The 15,469-nt window shown below is 37.8% G+C and overlaps 1 protein-coding gene across 1 annotated transcript in view; it reads left to right on the forward strand.

The window, feature by feature from the left end:
• Window positions 1-15,469, forward strand: part of Btaf1 (BTAF1 RNA polymerase II, B-TFIID transcription factor-associated, 170kDa) — a 102,708-nt gene that overhangs the window by 27,529 nt on the left and 59,710 nt on the right. Inside the window, exons 7-15 of the mRNA XM_013034320.1 lie at window positions 468-597; window positions 850-918; window positions 2,839-2,928; window positions 4,720-4,815; window positions 4,910-5,086; window positions 5,547-5,687; window positions 7,674-7,798; window positions 11,779-11,899; window positions 15,170-15,274. Coding sequence (XP_012889774.1) covers window positions 468-597; window positions 850-918; window positions 2,839-2,928; window positions 4,720-4,815; window positions 4,910-5,086; window positions 5,547-5,687; window positions 7,674-7,798; window positions 11,779-11,899; window positions 15,170-15,274 — 1,054 coding nt within the window. The remainder of the gene's footprint in view (window positions 1-467; window positions 598-849; window positions 919-2,838; window positions 2,929-4,719; window positions 4,816-4,909; window positions 5,087-5,546; window positions 5,688-7,673; window positions 7,799-11,778; window positions 11,900-15,169; window positions 15,275-15,469) is intronic.

Below are 15,469 nucleotides of genomic sequence, written 5' to 3' on the forward strand. Positions count from 1 at the left end.
AGAGCGCTCGCCTTGAGCTGAAGAGCTGAGGGACAGCGCCCAGGCCCAGAGTTCAAGCCCCATGACCGACCAAAAAAAAAAAATATTAAGCAAAGCGAGGCGCTGGTGTCTTGCACCTGTAATCCTAGCTACTCAGGAGGCTGAGATCTGAGGATTGCAGTTCAAAGCCATCCTGGGTAGGAAAGTCTGAGACTTCAATTAACCTCCAGAAAACAGGAAGTGGCAGCAGTGTGGTTCAAGTGGTAGAGTGCTCACCTCGAGCTGAAGACCTAAAGGACAGTGCTCATACCCAGAGTTCGAGCCTCATAACCAAACCCCCCAAAAACATGAAGCAGTAAGTTTAATTTTTGACACATGGAATAAGCATAAAATGGTAAAAGCATCTGTTAAAACAGTGTATTCTCTTACATTCATTTTGGTTTACATTATGCTTTGTTAACTTCAGAATGGCAACTTTTCTTTTTTAGCAATGATAGCACTGATGGGGAGCCAGAAGAAAAGAGACGGAAAATAGCAAATGTTGTTATTAATCAGACGACAAATGATGCTAAAGTCCTGATTGATAATATTCCAGACACTTCTTCCTTAATTGAAGAGGTACGTTGAAATTGTTTATAATTTTCTCAAATTAATGTGTCAGAATATTGAGTAGTTTGTCTATTGAGAGAGATTTTATTAATAAAAATTTCATATCTTCACTTCATTTGTAAAAAATCTTGTTCATTAAAAAAGTTTAAAGCCTAGATACTATTAGTAGACCTAAAAATAAATATACTTTATTGAATTACTTAAATTGTTAGTGTAAAATAAACCCTTTGAGTCAGGAGTAATTATATTTTTCTTACTTAGACAAATGAATGGCCTTTGGAAAGTTTTTGTGAAGAACTTTGCAATGATCTTTTTAATCCCTCCTGGGAGGTAAGAAAAACATCTTTATCAACTTTTTTTTTGTTTGTGTCCTAATGATGGGAACAAGGTTAAGAATGTTATGTTAGTGTACCTCTTCTCTTTTATGACTCCCTGAATTTGTGATACATGTTATTACCTTGAAAGTAAAACTTTAGACTGATTTTTCACCTTTCTCATCATTTTAACCATATTCTGAAGTGAATTGTCCTTTTCATTCTTTCCACTATCATTTCTTTTTCAGCTTCATTTCTTTCTATAAAGTAAAAATTACTTATTTTCGAAAGTAAACAATTTTGATCAAGGGCTGAGTATAGGGGTTGGGAAGGTGGCTCAGTGGTAAAGCGTTTGCCTTGCAAGCATGAGGCCCTGGGTTCGATTCCTCAGCTCCACATAAGCAAAAAGAAAAAAGCCGGAAGTGGCGCTGTGGCTCAAGTGGTAGAGTGCTAGCCTTGCGCTGAAGAGCTGAGGGACAGCACCCAAGCCCAGAGTTCAGGCCCACAACTGGACCCAAAAAAAAAAGGGCTGAGTATATGTCAGTGGTTAGTTTGTATGTGTGTGTTACTATTTATTAGGCCCTGAATTCAAGTCCTAGCACCAGAGAGAAGAGAAAAACAAAAACAAAACAAAAAACTCCGTATTTTCACACCAACTTTTTCACTCCAAAAGATTTCTTTCTTTGAAAGAAATCTCCAACACTTGAACAAATCCCAGTATATAAGAGAGGTGAGAGTAAAGCCTCTGGTTGAATGTATGTATTGGTAGTCTTAAACCATTCTGTTCTCCTTTGGTTTTCCCCTGGATTTTGTTACTTAATTTCCTTACCTTGCATTGGGTCTATAGTTGTAGCTCAATGTTAGAATGCATGTGAGAGACCCAGGGTTTAATTGCTGGTGCAGAAAGGAGGAGGGGAAACCCCCACTTTGGATACCTTTCAGAAGCATTTCTGTTCCTTGGTGTACTTCTCTTTGAAATTGTCTTAACTCATGTCCAGGTTTGAATAAGTGAGTGGAGTGTCATTGGCTTGAATTTCCCTTCCAGATGTCATAACACTTGGCAAAATATCCTCACCTTCTCTGAGAAAGGAGAGTGGGCTCCAGTGTAGTAGAAATGTTTTGTTTGAATTGTCTTCTTGGCTATTATTACTGGTAGCTCTGGAACTTAATGCTAATGCATGTATTCCTAAAATACTGGTATTTGGGTTCTGAGAAAAATACAAAACTCTTTTTCTTTCCTTTACTTGGACAGCCATATGCTAGAATACTAGAATAGCTGTTTTCTTGGTTGACTTTTAAAACATTACACATAAAAGAAAGTTAAGAAGTATGTAATTCTTTTTTTTTTTTTTGGGTCCAATCGTGGGGCCTGAACTCTGGGCCTGGGCACTGTCCCTCAGCTCTTCAGCGCAAGGCTAGCACTCTACCACTTGAGCCACAGCGCCACTTCCGGCTTTTTTTTTCTTTTTGCTTGTGTGGTGCTGAGGAATCAAACCCAGGGCCTCATGCATGCAAGGCAAGCTCTGCCACTGAGCCATCTTCCCAGCCCCAGAAATATGTAATTCTTATATAGTTGATTATTTATTTATTTTGGTGCCAGTATTGGGCCTTGAACTCAGGGCCTCATGTGGTAGCTTGGCTTTTTCACTCAAAGCTGTCACTCTACCACTTGAACTATAGTTCCACTTCTGGCTTTTTGGTGGTTGATCAGAGATAAGAGTCAGGCTGGCTTCAAACTTTGATCCTCAGATCTCAGCCTCCTGAGTGGCTAGGATTACAAGCATGAGCCACCAGTGCCTGGCAAAAAATGCGTTCTTGTAATGTATCACTTAAACTTAGTTTCTTCAAAATGCAATATTCTCTTTCATATTGAAGAGAAAAACTCAGTTTGTGTGAATATTTAACCTCTGACATTTGATTCTTGGTACTTTTTTAGGTTCGACATGGAGCAGGCACAGGACTTAGGGAAATTCTTAAAGCTCATGGAAAAAGTGGTGGTAAAATGGGAGATAGCACTTTAGAAGAGGTAAGTGTATTAGAGCTGTAATTATTGCCAAGGTTTAGAGGTTAGCCTCTATTTCCAACATAGGAAAATAATAAGAGTATGTATATAAAGTGGGATAAGAGAAATATAAATAGATAAAAAAATGAATAAAAATAGGCCGGGCGCTGGTGGCTCACACCTGTAATCCTAACTACTCAGGAGGCTGAGATCTGAGGATCGCGGTTCAAAGCCAGCCCAGGCAGGAGAAACCATGAGACTCCTATCTCCAATAAACCACCAGAAAACCGGAAGTGGTGCTGTAGCTCAAGTGGTAGAGCACTTGACTTGAGCTGAAGAGCTGAGGGACAGCGCCCAGACCCAGAGTTCAAGTCCCACGACTGACAAAAAAAGAATAAAAATACATTTTTAAATAAGGAAAAGTATTTCTAGACAGGAAAAATGAGTTCTGGAGAAAGATGTTTAGAAACATTGAGTGGAAAACTTCCAGAAAGAGTATTTATATAGGATATAATTGGAAAGTAGAGTAATATAAATAAGTTACTATCAGAAAGGTCAGTGAGAAACATGACTGGAGTAACGAGACTGGTGATTGGATAGATAGTAGCTATGTGACAGTTATACTTGATAACAAAGAAATCTCAAGTAATTTCTCTTGAAGTACAAGTAACAAGAATTATGAATTTTGAATCTTACTCCAACTGATCATCAAAGAAGACATAATTAATTTAAAAATTCATAATTAGGGACATACAAAGCAACAAAGAAATTATAAATATGTTAGAAACAATTGCATGAAAGAAAAAAAATTTGAACACTGTATTTGATGTTGGTATAATTTGTGGAGGGGAAGGGAAAAAACAAATCGTTTCAATAGGGATACAGGTGGACCCATTGCAACAATGAGATGTACAAGTCGTTATGTTGAAAAACAAACTTTACAACTTTGGTGTGGGGGAGGATCCGGTAGGGGGGGCTAAGGGGGTAATGGGAAGGGATAGGAAGGGGAAACAAAGGAGGAGGCAACAATGCTTCATAAGAAATTTACTCATTATCTTGCCCATGTAACCCCTCTGTACGGTATTTTCACAATAAAAAAATTAATTAATTAAAAAAATTCATAATTAGGACTGTTATACTTTTTGGTTATTGTTCATTCTATTAAAATAATCTGTCCTGGCCGGGTGGCAGAGGCTCACACCTGTACTCCTAGCTACTCAAAAGGATGAGTTCTGAGGATCTCAGTTTTAAACCAGCTCAGGCACACAAATAGAAGAGTCTGTCTGTCTTTTTTTCTCTCCTCTCTTTTTCCCCCCTTTCTTTCTTTATGCTGGTCTCTTGGGACTTGAACTCAGGGCCTGAGTGCAGCCCTTAAAAACTTTTTTGCTCAAGGCTAGCACTTTATCACTTGCCACAGGTCTACTTCTGACTTTTTGGTGGTTAATTGAGAGAAGAGTCTCATGGAATTTTTCCACCTGAGCTAGTTTTGAATAACCATCCTCAGATTTTAGCCTCCTGAGTAGCTAGGATTATAGGTGTGAAACACCAGTGCTTGGCTACCAGAAATCTTTTCTCCAATTTACCAACAAAAAATCTGGAAGTGGCAATATAGCCCAGGTGATAGAATGACAACCTTGAGTGAAAAAGTTAAGCAAGAACTTGCCCTGATTTCAAGCCCCAGTATTGGCGCTCACACATACACAAATAATCTACCCCGCTTTTGTTTTTTGTTTTTTTTTTATTTTAGATATAAGGTGTCTTTCCATCCCAGTATACATGTGGTTTTTGTTATTAAAAATAATTGTGTTTTAATAGATGATTCAGCAGCATCAAGAGTGGTTGGAAGACTTGGTTATTAGACTCCTTTGTGTTTTTGCATTGGACAGATTTGGAGACTTTGTTTCTGATGAAGTAAGTATCACCTAAGTCAAGTTTTGCCTAAACAAATTACAAATACTACAAGATTATTTGCAAATGCACATTTTTTTTTCTTTCTGTTCTGTAGGTTGTAGCACCAGTTCGTGAAACCTGTGCTCAAACATTAGGAGTGGTTTTAAAACACATGAATGAAACAGGAGTTCATAAAACTGTAGATGTACTGCTAAAATTACTTACACAAGATCAGTGGGAAGTCAGACATGGTGGTCTGCTGGGAATTAAATATGCATTGGCAGTACGTCAGGTAACTACTTCAGTTTTTGTTAAAGTGAATTTATTGTTTTAGTTTATTAACTACATATGAATGGGAAAAGAGGCCGGGAGCCCATGGCTCATGCCTGTAATCCTAGCTACTCAGGAGGCTGAGAGATCTGAGGATCTCCGGGGCAGGAAAGGCCGTGAGACTCTTTATTTCCAATAAACCACTCAGAAAACCTGAAATAGTGCTGAGGCTCCAGTGTTAGAGCTCTAGCCTTGAGCTGAAGAGCTGAGGGACAGTGCCCAGGCCCAGACTTCTAATCCCATGACTGCCCAAAAAAAAAAAAAAAGGTGCAAAGAAGTAGCTTTCATTAACTACATATATAAGTGGTGGAGTGCTTATCTAGCAAGTTTGAAGCAAGTTTGAACCACTAAAAAAAGTAGAAATATTTAAAGGCAAACATTGTTATAAAAAAATTAATCTATTTTGTTTTACTATTTTATAGGATGTAATTAATACTTTATTACCTAAAGTTTTAACTAGAGTAATCGAAGGACTTCAAGATCTTGATGACGATGTCAGAGCTGTTGCTGCAGCATCATTAGTGCCTGTCGTAGAAAGCCTGGTCTACCTTCAGACACAAAAGGTACATTCAGTATTCCTTATGTTTGCTCCTTGGAGAAAAATGTTTACACTTAGGACGTGGAGTATTTGGGAAAACATCTCGTTCTTTTTTCTCCTTTATTCTTAATTTTCTTGTGACATACATTAATCTGAGGCAGGAAAATTTTTGTTTGTTTGTTTTTTTGGTCTGAGACCAGGATTCAAACTCCATATCTTGATACTTTTGTTCATTGTCTGATTGGCAGGTGGTAATGGGTTTCACTCATTACTAACGAGCTACGCCTCCAACCCCAAAAAATCTTGATTATGTATTATATCTGTTATCTACTTTTTATGTTAGGTTTTGGCTTTTTAAAATCTGAGCTAATTTTTTTGAAGGGATTATTATTGTTAATATTATTTTTGGTTGGTTGTGGGGCTTGAACTGGGCCTGGGCATTGTCCCTCAGCTCTTCAGCTCAAGGCTGGCACTCTGCCACTTGAGTCATAGTGCTACTTTCTGTTTTCTGGTGGTTAATTGGAGATAAGAGTCTCACGGTCTTGGGGCTGGGAAGGTGGCTCAGTGGTAGAGCCCTTGCCTTGCATGCCTGAGGCCCTGGGTTCGATTCCTCAGCACCACATAAGCAAAAAGAAAAAAGCCGGAAGTGGCGCTGTGGCTCAAGTAGTAAAGTGCTAGCCTTGAGCTGAAGAGCTGAAGGACAGTGCCCAGGCCCAGAGTTCAGGCCCCATGACCGGACCCAAAAAAAAAAAAAAGAGTCTCACGGTCTTTCCTGCCGGGGCTGGCTTTGATCTCAGCCTCCTGAGTAGCTAGGATTACAGGCGTGAGCCACTGGCGCCCAGCTATAATTTTTCTTTTAAATGTAGATATTTCAACTAACTAAAGTTTAGATTATAGCTATGGTTTCATTTCATGAAACCCAGAACACAAAGTTTAAAGTACAGCTAGCATTATTTTATGAGCTGAAAAACTAAATTTGTCTTTTTGTGATGGCTGGTATCATCTAAAATTGCTTTACATAGAGTAGCATACCTTGTATCATTGTATAGTATTGTTTTTGAAATTTAGTCTTTTACATAAAATAGAAAATTAACTATTTTGGGAATTGGAGGCATGGCTCAGGTGGTAGAGTACCAGCCAGTGAGTGAAAGCCAATATTGAATTCGAGTCTCTGTCTCTTACAAAAACAAAAAGCTATTTTATTTTCTGATTATTCATGTCCAGTATGAATCTAGTTCACAAGAAAGCAATAGAGTAGAATAGAATGGCATTAAAAGGAGGAGGTATAGGGGCTGAGAATGTGGTAGAGTGCTTGCCTAGCATGTATGAAACCCTGGGTTTGATTCCTTAGTACCACATAAACAGAAAAAGCCAGAAGTGTTGCTGTGGCTCAAGTGGTAGAATGCTAGCCTTGAGCAAAAGAAGCTCAGGGACAGTGCCTAGGCCCTGCAAGCCCTAGGACTGGCCAAAAAAAAGGAGGCGGGATAGAGCATTATTAATTGTAAATGTCTTTTTTTTAATGTGTGTTTTATTCTAATACTGTACAGAAGAGTTACAGTTACGAGTAAGGTAATTTCCTATCGAGGATTGTTGCTGCCTCCTTTGTTTTTCCCCTACCATCCTTCCTTCCCCATCTCCTCAATTACTTCCCTCCTCCTGTAAATGTCTTTTTAATGTCCTTTGCTTAAAACTGGTAAGTTTGAGCTGGGTACTGGTAGCTCACACCTGTACTGCTAGATACACAGGAGGCTGAGATCTGAGGATTGCTGTTTGAAGCCAATCTATGCAGGAAAGTCCATGAGACTTTTATTTCCAACAAACTACTAAAAAAACCCAAAACAGAAGTAGAGCTCTGGCTCAAATGGTAGGTAGAGTGCTAGACTTGAGCACAAAAGCTCATAGACAGCTTCCAGGCCCTCCCTAAGTTCTAGGACCAGGACACATACAAAAAAGACAAAAACTGGCAACTTCATTGGAATTACATGTTGTTGTTGACTCTTTTTTTTTATAGGTACCCTCTATTATAAATACCTTATGGGATGCTCTTCTGGAATTAGATGATCTGACAGCTTCAACAAATAGTATTATGACTCTTCTTTCATCATTGTTAACTTATCCTCAGGTCCAACAATGCAGGTAATTATTTCTAATTAATAGTATAAAGTAGAAAGTCTTTTTCTAACTTTCTAGTTAATTAAGCCCTAGACATCTTGCAACTTTAAGAATACTAGTGTAGGCTGCGCACTGGTGGCTCATGCCTGTAATCCTAGCCACTTAGATTGAGATTTGAGAATCTCAGTTCAAAACCAGCTTGGCAATAAAGCCCATGAGACTCTCATCCCCAATTAACCACCAGATAGCAAGAAGTAGAACTATGGCTCAAGTGGTAGAGCACTAGCCTTGAGCAAAAAGGCTCAGGGACAGTGCCCAGGCCGGGCACACACACACACTCAAAAGATAGTGGAGTGAGGGGGCTGGGAAGGTGGCTCAGTGGTAGAGCCCTTGGCATGCTTGAGGCCCTGGGTTCAATTCCTCAGCACCACATAAGCAAAAACAAGAAAAGCCAGAAGTGGCATGGTGGCTCAAGTGGTAGAGCGCTAGCCTTGAGCTGAAGAGCTGAAGGACAGCGCCCAGGCCCAGAGTTCAGGCCTCACGACTGGAAAAAAAAAAAAAAAAAAAAGATAGTGGAGTGAATTGGGGATAGCAACGACCATTATTTTCAGGAAGTCATCTTCTTTAGCTACCAGCACTTTGAGGGCTGGGAATAAAGTAAAATGGTAGTATTCATGTACACACCCATCCCCACCACTGCAACAAAGCAGGTTACTTTCCTTACTCTTGGTATACTTTGGTTGTACAACTTACTATTTTGTGAACACTATGACAGTTTACTTTAAAAACATTATTATTTCATGTTATTTTCAGCTTTCATCTCAGAATGTACTTTTGACTGTGATATTAGGATTATATATATATATAATGCTTTATATTTTCCAAAACTTTTCTCTTTGAACTTTTATTTGTAATGTTTATTTCTTCAGAATAATTAAGTTCGCTTCAGAAAAGGAATACATACTAATATAACATAATACCCAAAGGGAAAGATTGGATGAGGCAGAAATGTACACCACATTGAAAAAATTACAGCGTTACTGACTTTCCTATTCTAATGTTTGAAGTGATACTCAAATAATGTTCTCTAATTTTTATGACTGGTCTCTGAATTATTGTTTTTTTTTAATTAGCATTATAGAAGAAACATGAAATTTTTGAACCTTCACACATGATGCCTGGCTGCTCAGGAGGCTGACTAGGATGATCTCAGTTTGAAACTAGATGGAAGGCAAAAAAGTCCTTGAGACTCTACCTCCAATTAACCAGTAAAAGCTGGGCTGAAGGTGTGGGTCAAATAGTAGAATGCCAGCCATGAGTAAGCAAGACAAGCAAAAGACAGAGTCCCTGAGTTTAAGCCCTAGAACTGGAGCAAGAAAATTTAAAATTAAAAAAAAAGAATCAGATGAGGAAATTACTGTTCTAGTGAGAGTGGTCAGTAAATATGCACATGATATATTTTAATAATTTCTGTTTTTTGTTTTGATTTTGGGGGGAGGGTGCTGGTCGTGGGGCCTGAACTCTGGGCCTGTGCGATATTTCTCAGCTCTTCAGCTCAAGGCTAGTGCTCTACCACTTGAGCCACAGCGCCACTTCCAGCTTTTTTCTTATATGGTGCTGAGGAATCGAACCCAGAGTCTCATGCACGCAAGGCAAGCGCTCTACCACTGAGCCACCTTCCCAGCATATGTTTTATTAATTTCTGACTATATGAGTATTTTACATAAAAAAATCAAAGATATATAGAAAATGTTTCAAATGTTTCAGTAATGCTGACTGGCTGGTAGTAATTGAATGCTAAATTTAGGTTCATACAATAGCACACAAGTAGAAATGTCAAACCAGGTACCTATAAAAGTAATTGAATTTTTAAAAAATTAAAAAAATTCCACATATGTGGAGTTTCCTATTTATTTGTTTCCATTGCTTAAGTTGCAAAATACAAGGTTATTTTTTTGTTGTTGTTTGTTTCTTTTTTTTTTTTTTTGTCGGTCATTGGCTTGAACCTAGCCTGGGTGCTGTTCCCTTGCTCTTTTGCTCAAGGTTTGCGCTCTACCACTTTGAGCTACAGCTCCACTTCTAGTTTTCTGTTGGTTAATTGGAGATAAGAGTCTCATAGATTTTCCTGCCTGGACTGGCTTAAGAGATCCTCAGATCTCAGCCCACTGAATAGCCAAGATTTTAGGCATGGGCCATCAGAACCTGTCTAAATTGGGGTTTTATTTTACTTTTTGTCAGTCGTGGGGCCTAAACTCTGGGCCTGGGTGCTATCCCTCAGCTCTTCAGCTCAAGGCGAGCACTCTACCTCTTGAGCCACAGCACCACTTCCAGTTTTTTCTGTTATATGGTGCCGAGAAATTGAACCCAGGGCTTCACACATGCAAGGCAAACACTCTACCACTGAGCCACCTTCCCAGCCCTAATATTGGGGTTTTAAAATACTCCATATCAAGTTTGATTGTTTTTTGTTTTTTGGTTTTTTTTGTCAATTGTGAGGCTTAAACTCTAGGGTTGGGGTGCTGTCCCTCGACTCTTCAGCTCAAGGCTAGAGCTCTACCACTTGAGCCCAAAGCACCACTTTTGGTTTTCTGAGTATTTTATTGGAGATAAGAGTCTCACAGCTTTTCCTGCCCGGGCTGCTTTGAACCACGATCCTCAGATTTCAGTCTCCTGAGTAGCTAGGTTTACAGGCGTGAGCCACTGGTGCCTGGCTTAAATCAAGATTTTAACAAGTAAACCTCTTCTGTGAAGGTTCCAATAGTGATTTTTTTTTTTTTAATTTGTGAACCACAATCTCAGGAACTGTTCTACTCTGTCATCTCAGATAAACAGCCATGTACATTACATGAAGTGATGAACTAGCTTGTGTGCTAGTAAAACTTAATTCAAAACAAAACAATACAGGAGGAATGAATTTGGCCCATTAGCCTTAGTGGATAGTGTTAGAAAAACTAGAATATGTAAGCAAAATACAATAATGAAAATTCTGGTAATTCAATGTGAAATACTGAAGTTTTCCATCTTTTTCATTTGTTTCAAAAATTTGCTTCTTCTATCTGTCAGATACTTTCCAGCTTTGTAAGAAGAAATGCAACATGTCCTTGGGAGCATGAATCATTAAACATTATTAACAAGACCTTGTTGTAATGCCTTTATGTTTTCTGAGTCTCTTTTATGTCTGTGTGTGCATGTTTTGATGTCTGTGTGTGCAAGTGAACTTACTAAATGTTAACATAAAAGGTTATATTCATAGAAACTAAAAAATAGTGTTAAAAGGTAGGCCTCCAGAAAGGAAGCACAGAAGTTGGACAAGTAATATAAACGTTGGCATACACCATTTTGTTCATACTTTTTTCTACATAGGTGTATAATTCAAATGTAATACAAATCATTTCTTAACCCAGGTAACTGTTATAAATGATTCATGAATGACAGGAATCCCATGATTCAAGTTAAACTAGACTTGGTTTTGCTTGCTTCCTCAATTATAATTTCATCTGTAAAAAGGAAGAAATTTGAGTTCTTTTAACTTACTGCTAAAGTAAAATAGTAAATTACAAGGCTACAATCATACCATTTGATAAATAGCCTCAAAGGGGGATGAATAGTATGTTTATCTACCTGTTGGTGGGGTTAGCCACAGGAAGAATGGAGTTAGGTTTAGTAAACCTGATTGATTGCATTACTAAGATAAATATCCCATTTTCTTCAGAAAGAACAGTTTTAAAAGTTTTAAGTTGATAAAAGTAGTTCACGATATTGGTGCCACAGAAAACCGCAGTGTTAGATTCAAACTTTCTCTCTGCCAGTTTTGGTTCTGTAATAACATTTTTCAGTAAGGGTATTAGGTGACTGTTCATATGAAAATTGAATCACCTTTTTTTAAAAAAAAATAAAAAAGATTAAAATCTCAGTCTCTAGATCCACATGAGAGTGATACTTTGGATAAATATATGAAGTTTCAACTGAGAATGAGTAAGATTAATTTGTGTCTTCTTTATTAGTATTCAACAGTCACTCACAGTTTTAGTTCCACGTGTCTGGCCATTTTTGCATCACACTATATCATCAGTTCGAAGAGCAGCATTGGAAACTCTGTTTACCTTATTATCAACACAGGATCAGGTAAGAACTGAGCTATAGAAATCTTGCAGCTTTTAAATTAATTTTATAAAATAAACTTGATCATTAGCTCATGCTTGCTACATATTCAAAGATCAAAATGCTGGGCTAGAAGAGATATAGTAATTGTACAAACATGCAGAAATAAATCATGATGACAAATATTTTAGTATTTTGGTTGTGTTTTCAACACTTGGAATAGTGCTTATCACAAAGGAAGTCTTTAGTAAATGCTTGTATATATATAATTATACAAGTATTATTTGAGTAGTTCATAGGATACATGTTATTCAACCTTTGCTTGGTCTCTATGATTGACAAGGTGGTGTTTAGCAGAACCTATCCCAGATTGTAAGATTTTAAGTGACTGGCCCTTGAAGTCCCAGGCTGCTGCTTCCTCTTAAAGATTACCCAGTCTTTAAGATCCTGCTATTTCCAAGAATACTATACTCAGGAATTACATACTAAAATGTCTTCAGATATCATTGAAGTAATATTAGTGTTTTGAGCCCATTAGATAAGGAATCCTTTCCCTGTTTATTAAATATTTTAGTACTGTGATTTTTAAAAAATAACCATGTGGGTGGATTAGAATGCCTTAGGGAAAATATCAACAAGGAATCCAAATTCTTTCAACATAATATGTATAATATATTTTACATAGATGCTACAGTTGGACCAATCATCTTTAAAAAGCAGATTGAATTTTTTTAAGACAGATATGTGCATGAATAAATGTCTCTCATGTTCACTAACCATGTACTTTTATGTAAATTGGGAATATTTCACATGCATTTGCTTTAATCTGCAGTATGATGTTATGTTAAACTTTGTGAATAAACGTATACATTTTATTTTCCATTCTTTTGATTTTATCTAATCAGAATCTTTTCTTTCTTTTTTTTTTTTTTTGGTCCAGTTGTGGGGCCTGGGCGCTATCCCTCAGCTCTTCAGCTCAAGGCTAGCGCTCTACCACTTGAGCCACAGTGCCACTTCTGGCTTTTTTCTTTTTTCTTATGTGGTGTTGGAGAATCGAACCCAGGGCCTCAGGCACACAAGGCAAGTGCTCTACCACTGAGCCACCTTCCCAGCCCTCTAATCAGAATCTTAAGCAGAAAAACTGTTGGGTCTGTTTTATAATTCTCTGGTTAGGGACAGATTGGTTTGACAACTGAGGTACAGACCCATAACCATCATCGGCTACTTTTATTTTCATTTCATATTTACTTCAATTTTGTAATTTTTTGCCTAATATTTTAGGCTTATATTGATCATACAAAGAAGGTTCATTGTGATATTTTGATACATAAAGTGTATATTGATCATATTCAACATGACAGTTACTTTCTTTTTTGTCCTCTTTTTTTAGTAGGTTTGATTATTCTGTTTGTATAACATGCATATATTGTATTTCTATCATGTTGATTGTCTTCTAATGTCCTTACCTTCCACCCAACCTCTTCTCAACCCCCAAATAATGACAAAATGTTTCTGAGTATTCTTTTTCTTTTTGGTTGGTCATGGGGCCTGAACTCTGGGCCTGGACACTGTCCCTTAGCTCTTTAGCTCAAAGCTAGTGCTCTACCACTTGAGCCACAGTGCCATTTCTGGCTTTTTCTGGCTTATGTGGTGCTGTGGAATCAAACCTAGGGCCCCATGCATGCAGGGTAAGTATTCTACCACTGAGCCACCTTCCCAGCCCTGTGTATTTTTAAATTTACTTTGGACAAACCTCTTGAAGTCATCAAATCGCTTTATTTTACATGGCTTTTTTTTTTTTAAGCATATAGACTGAGAGCAATTTTAGATTTACAGAAAAATTGAGGGAAAAGTCCAGAAAGTTCTCTAGATATGTGCTTTTTATTTCTTTTACTGTCCAAACAATTTCCTGTTAATACCTTGCATTCAGGTGGTACATTTATTATAATTGATAGGCCAATATTGATTGTTATTAACTAAAGTCCATACTTTTGGGTTCACTCTACGTTTTGTAGATGGTGTGTGTGTGTGTGTGTGTGAGTGAGATGGGGGAGCACATGATTTACTCTACGTTTTGTAGAGTGTGTGTGTGTGTGTGTGATGGGGGGAGCACATGATTTACTCTACGTTTTGTAGATGGTGTGTGTGTGTGTGTGAGTGTGAGTGAGTGTGTGTGTGTTGGGGGAAGCACATGATCCTCCAGATCTTAGCTTTTGGAGAAGCTAGACTGCAGGCTTGTAGGCATGGCCCTAGAGCCTGGTTCATGAGCCTTAGCTCTTTTTTTTTTTTTTTTGGTCAGTCGTTGGGCTTGAACTCTGGGTTTGGGTGCTGTTCCTGTGCTCTTCAGCTCAAGGCGAGTGCTCTACCACTTGAGCCACAGCATCACTTCTGGTTTTCTAGTAGTTTATTGGAAATAAGAGTCTCACAGACTTTCCTGCCTGGACTGGCTTTGAAACGTGATCCTCCGATCTCAGCCTCCTGAGTAACTGGGATTACAGGCGTGAGCCACCGGCACCCGGCTCTTAGCTCATTTTTAAATTACTGAGTAATACTCTTTATTTTATGAGTATACCACGGATGCTTTTAATTATCTAAAGAGCAATGACAGCATTTCTGATTCCTTGTTTGTAGAGTTCTGGCACACAATAGACATTTGCTTGCTTGATTTGGGTGGGTTTTTGAATTGTTGAAAAATCTTTTAGATTGAGGTTCTTCCTATATGTGAGGAGACATTGGGACCTGCTGGAATTGGAAACAAAATGGTATACCTATGTATATAAGTTTATCTAAAAAGAATGTGCATACCTCCTTCAAATTAAGAATTTGCCTTGTAGTAAACTCAAAAGTACAGTTTTCTAGGATGGATGTTATATAACTCATTACTTGTATTACTGTTTAACAAGTAGAACTTAAACACTTATAGCACAGCAGCAATAACATGATCATTTTCCAGATCTCCCTAACAAAGCAGTGATATTTGATGTCACCAAAATGACTGCTGATGTGATTTGCTTCTAGACAGGAGACAGTTCAACTATCAACAGATAATTTTGACTAACAATAATTGAGCTAGCTCCTTTCTGATTATATACTATGTAATTTCTCCAAACTATTGAAGTAATCAGTGGGTACTTGTTGCCTTTAAATCTAACCAGAATCTATGGTTAGGTGAACTTTTTTGATAAAACAATGCAATATTTTCATCTAATAACATATATATACTTTAGGTAGGCTGACATCTGTTTGATTATATTTTCTTAAATTAATTTGCTTTGATTCTATTTTTGTTTGCAGAACTCTTCATCTTGGCTTATACCTATCCTGTCTGATATGCTTCGACACATTTTTCAGTTTTGTGTTTTAGAAAGCAGTCAGGAAATTCTGGACCTTATTCACAAGGTATATAACTAGTAGATGTTACTCTTCCTAATAACTGTGTTTTTAATTTTTTACTACTTACTATACTGTTGGTTAGGGATTTTAAAAAATTAAAAGCTAGGGGCTGGGAAGGTGGCTCAGTGGTAGAGTGCTTGCCTTGCATGCCTGAGGCCCTGGGTTCGATTCCTCAGCACCACATAAGCAAAAAGAAAAAAT

Source organism: Dipodomys ordii, unplaced genomic scaffold (genome assembly GCF_000151885.1).
Source record: "Dipodomys ordii isolate 6190 unplaced genomic scaffold, Dord_2.0 Scaffold188, whole genome shotgun sequence".
Lineage (NCBI taxonomy): Eukaryota > Metazoa > Chordata > Mammalia > Rodentia > Heteromyidae > Dipodomys > Dipodomys ordii.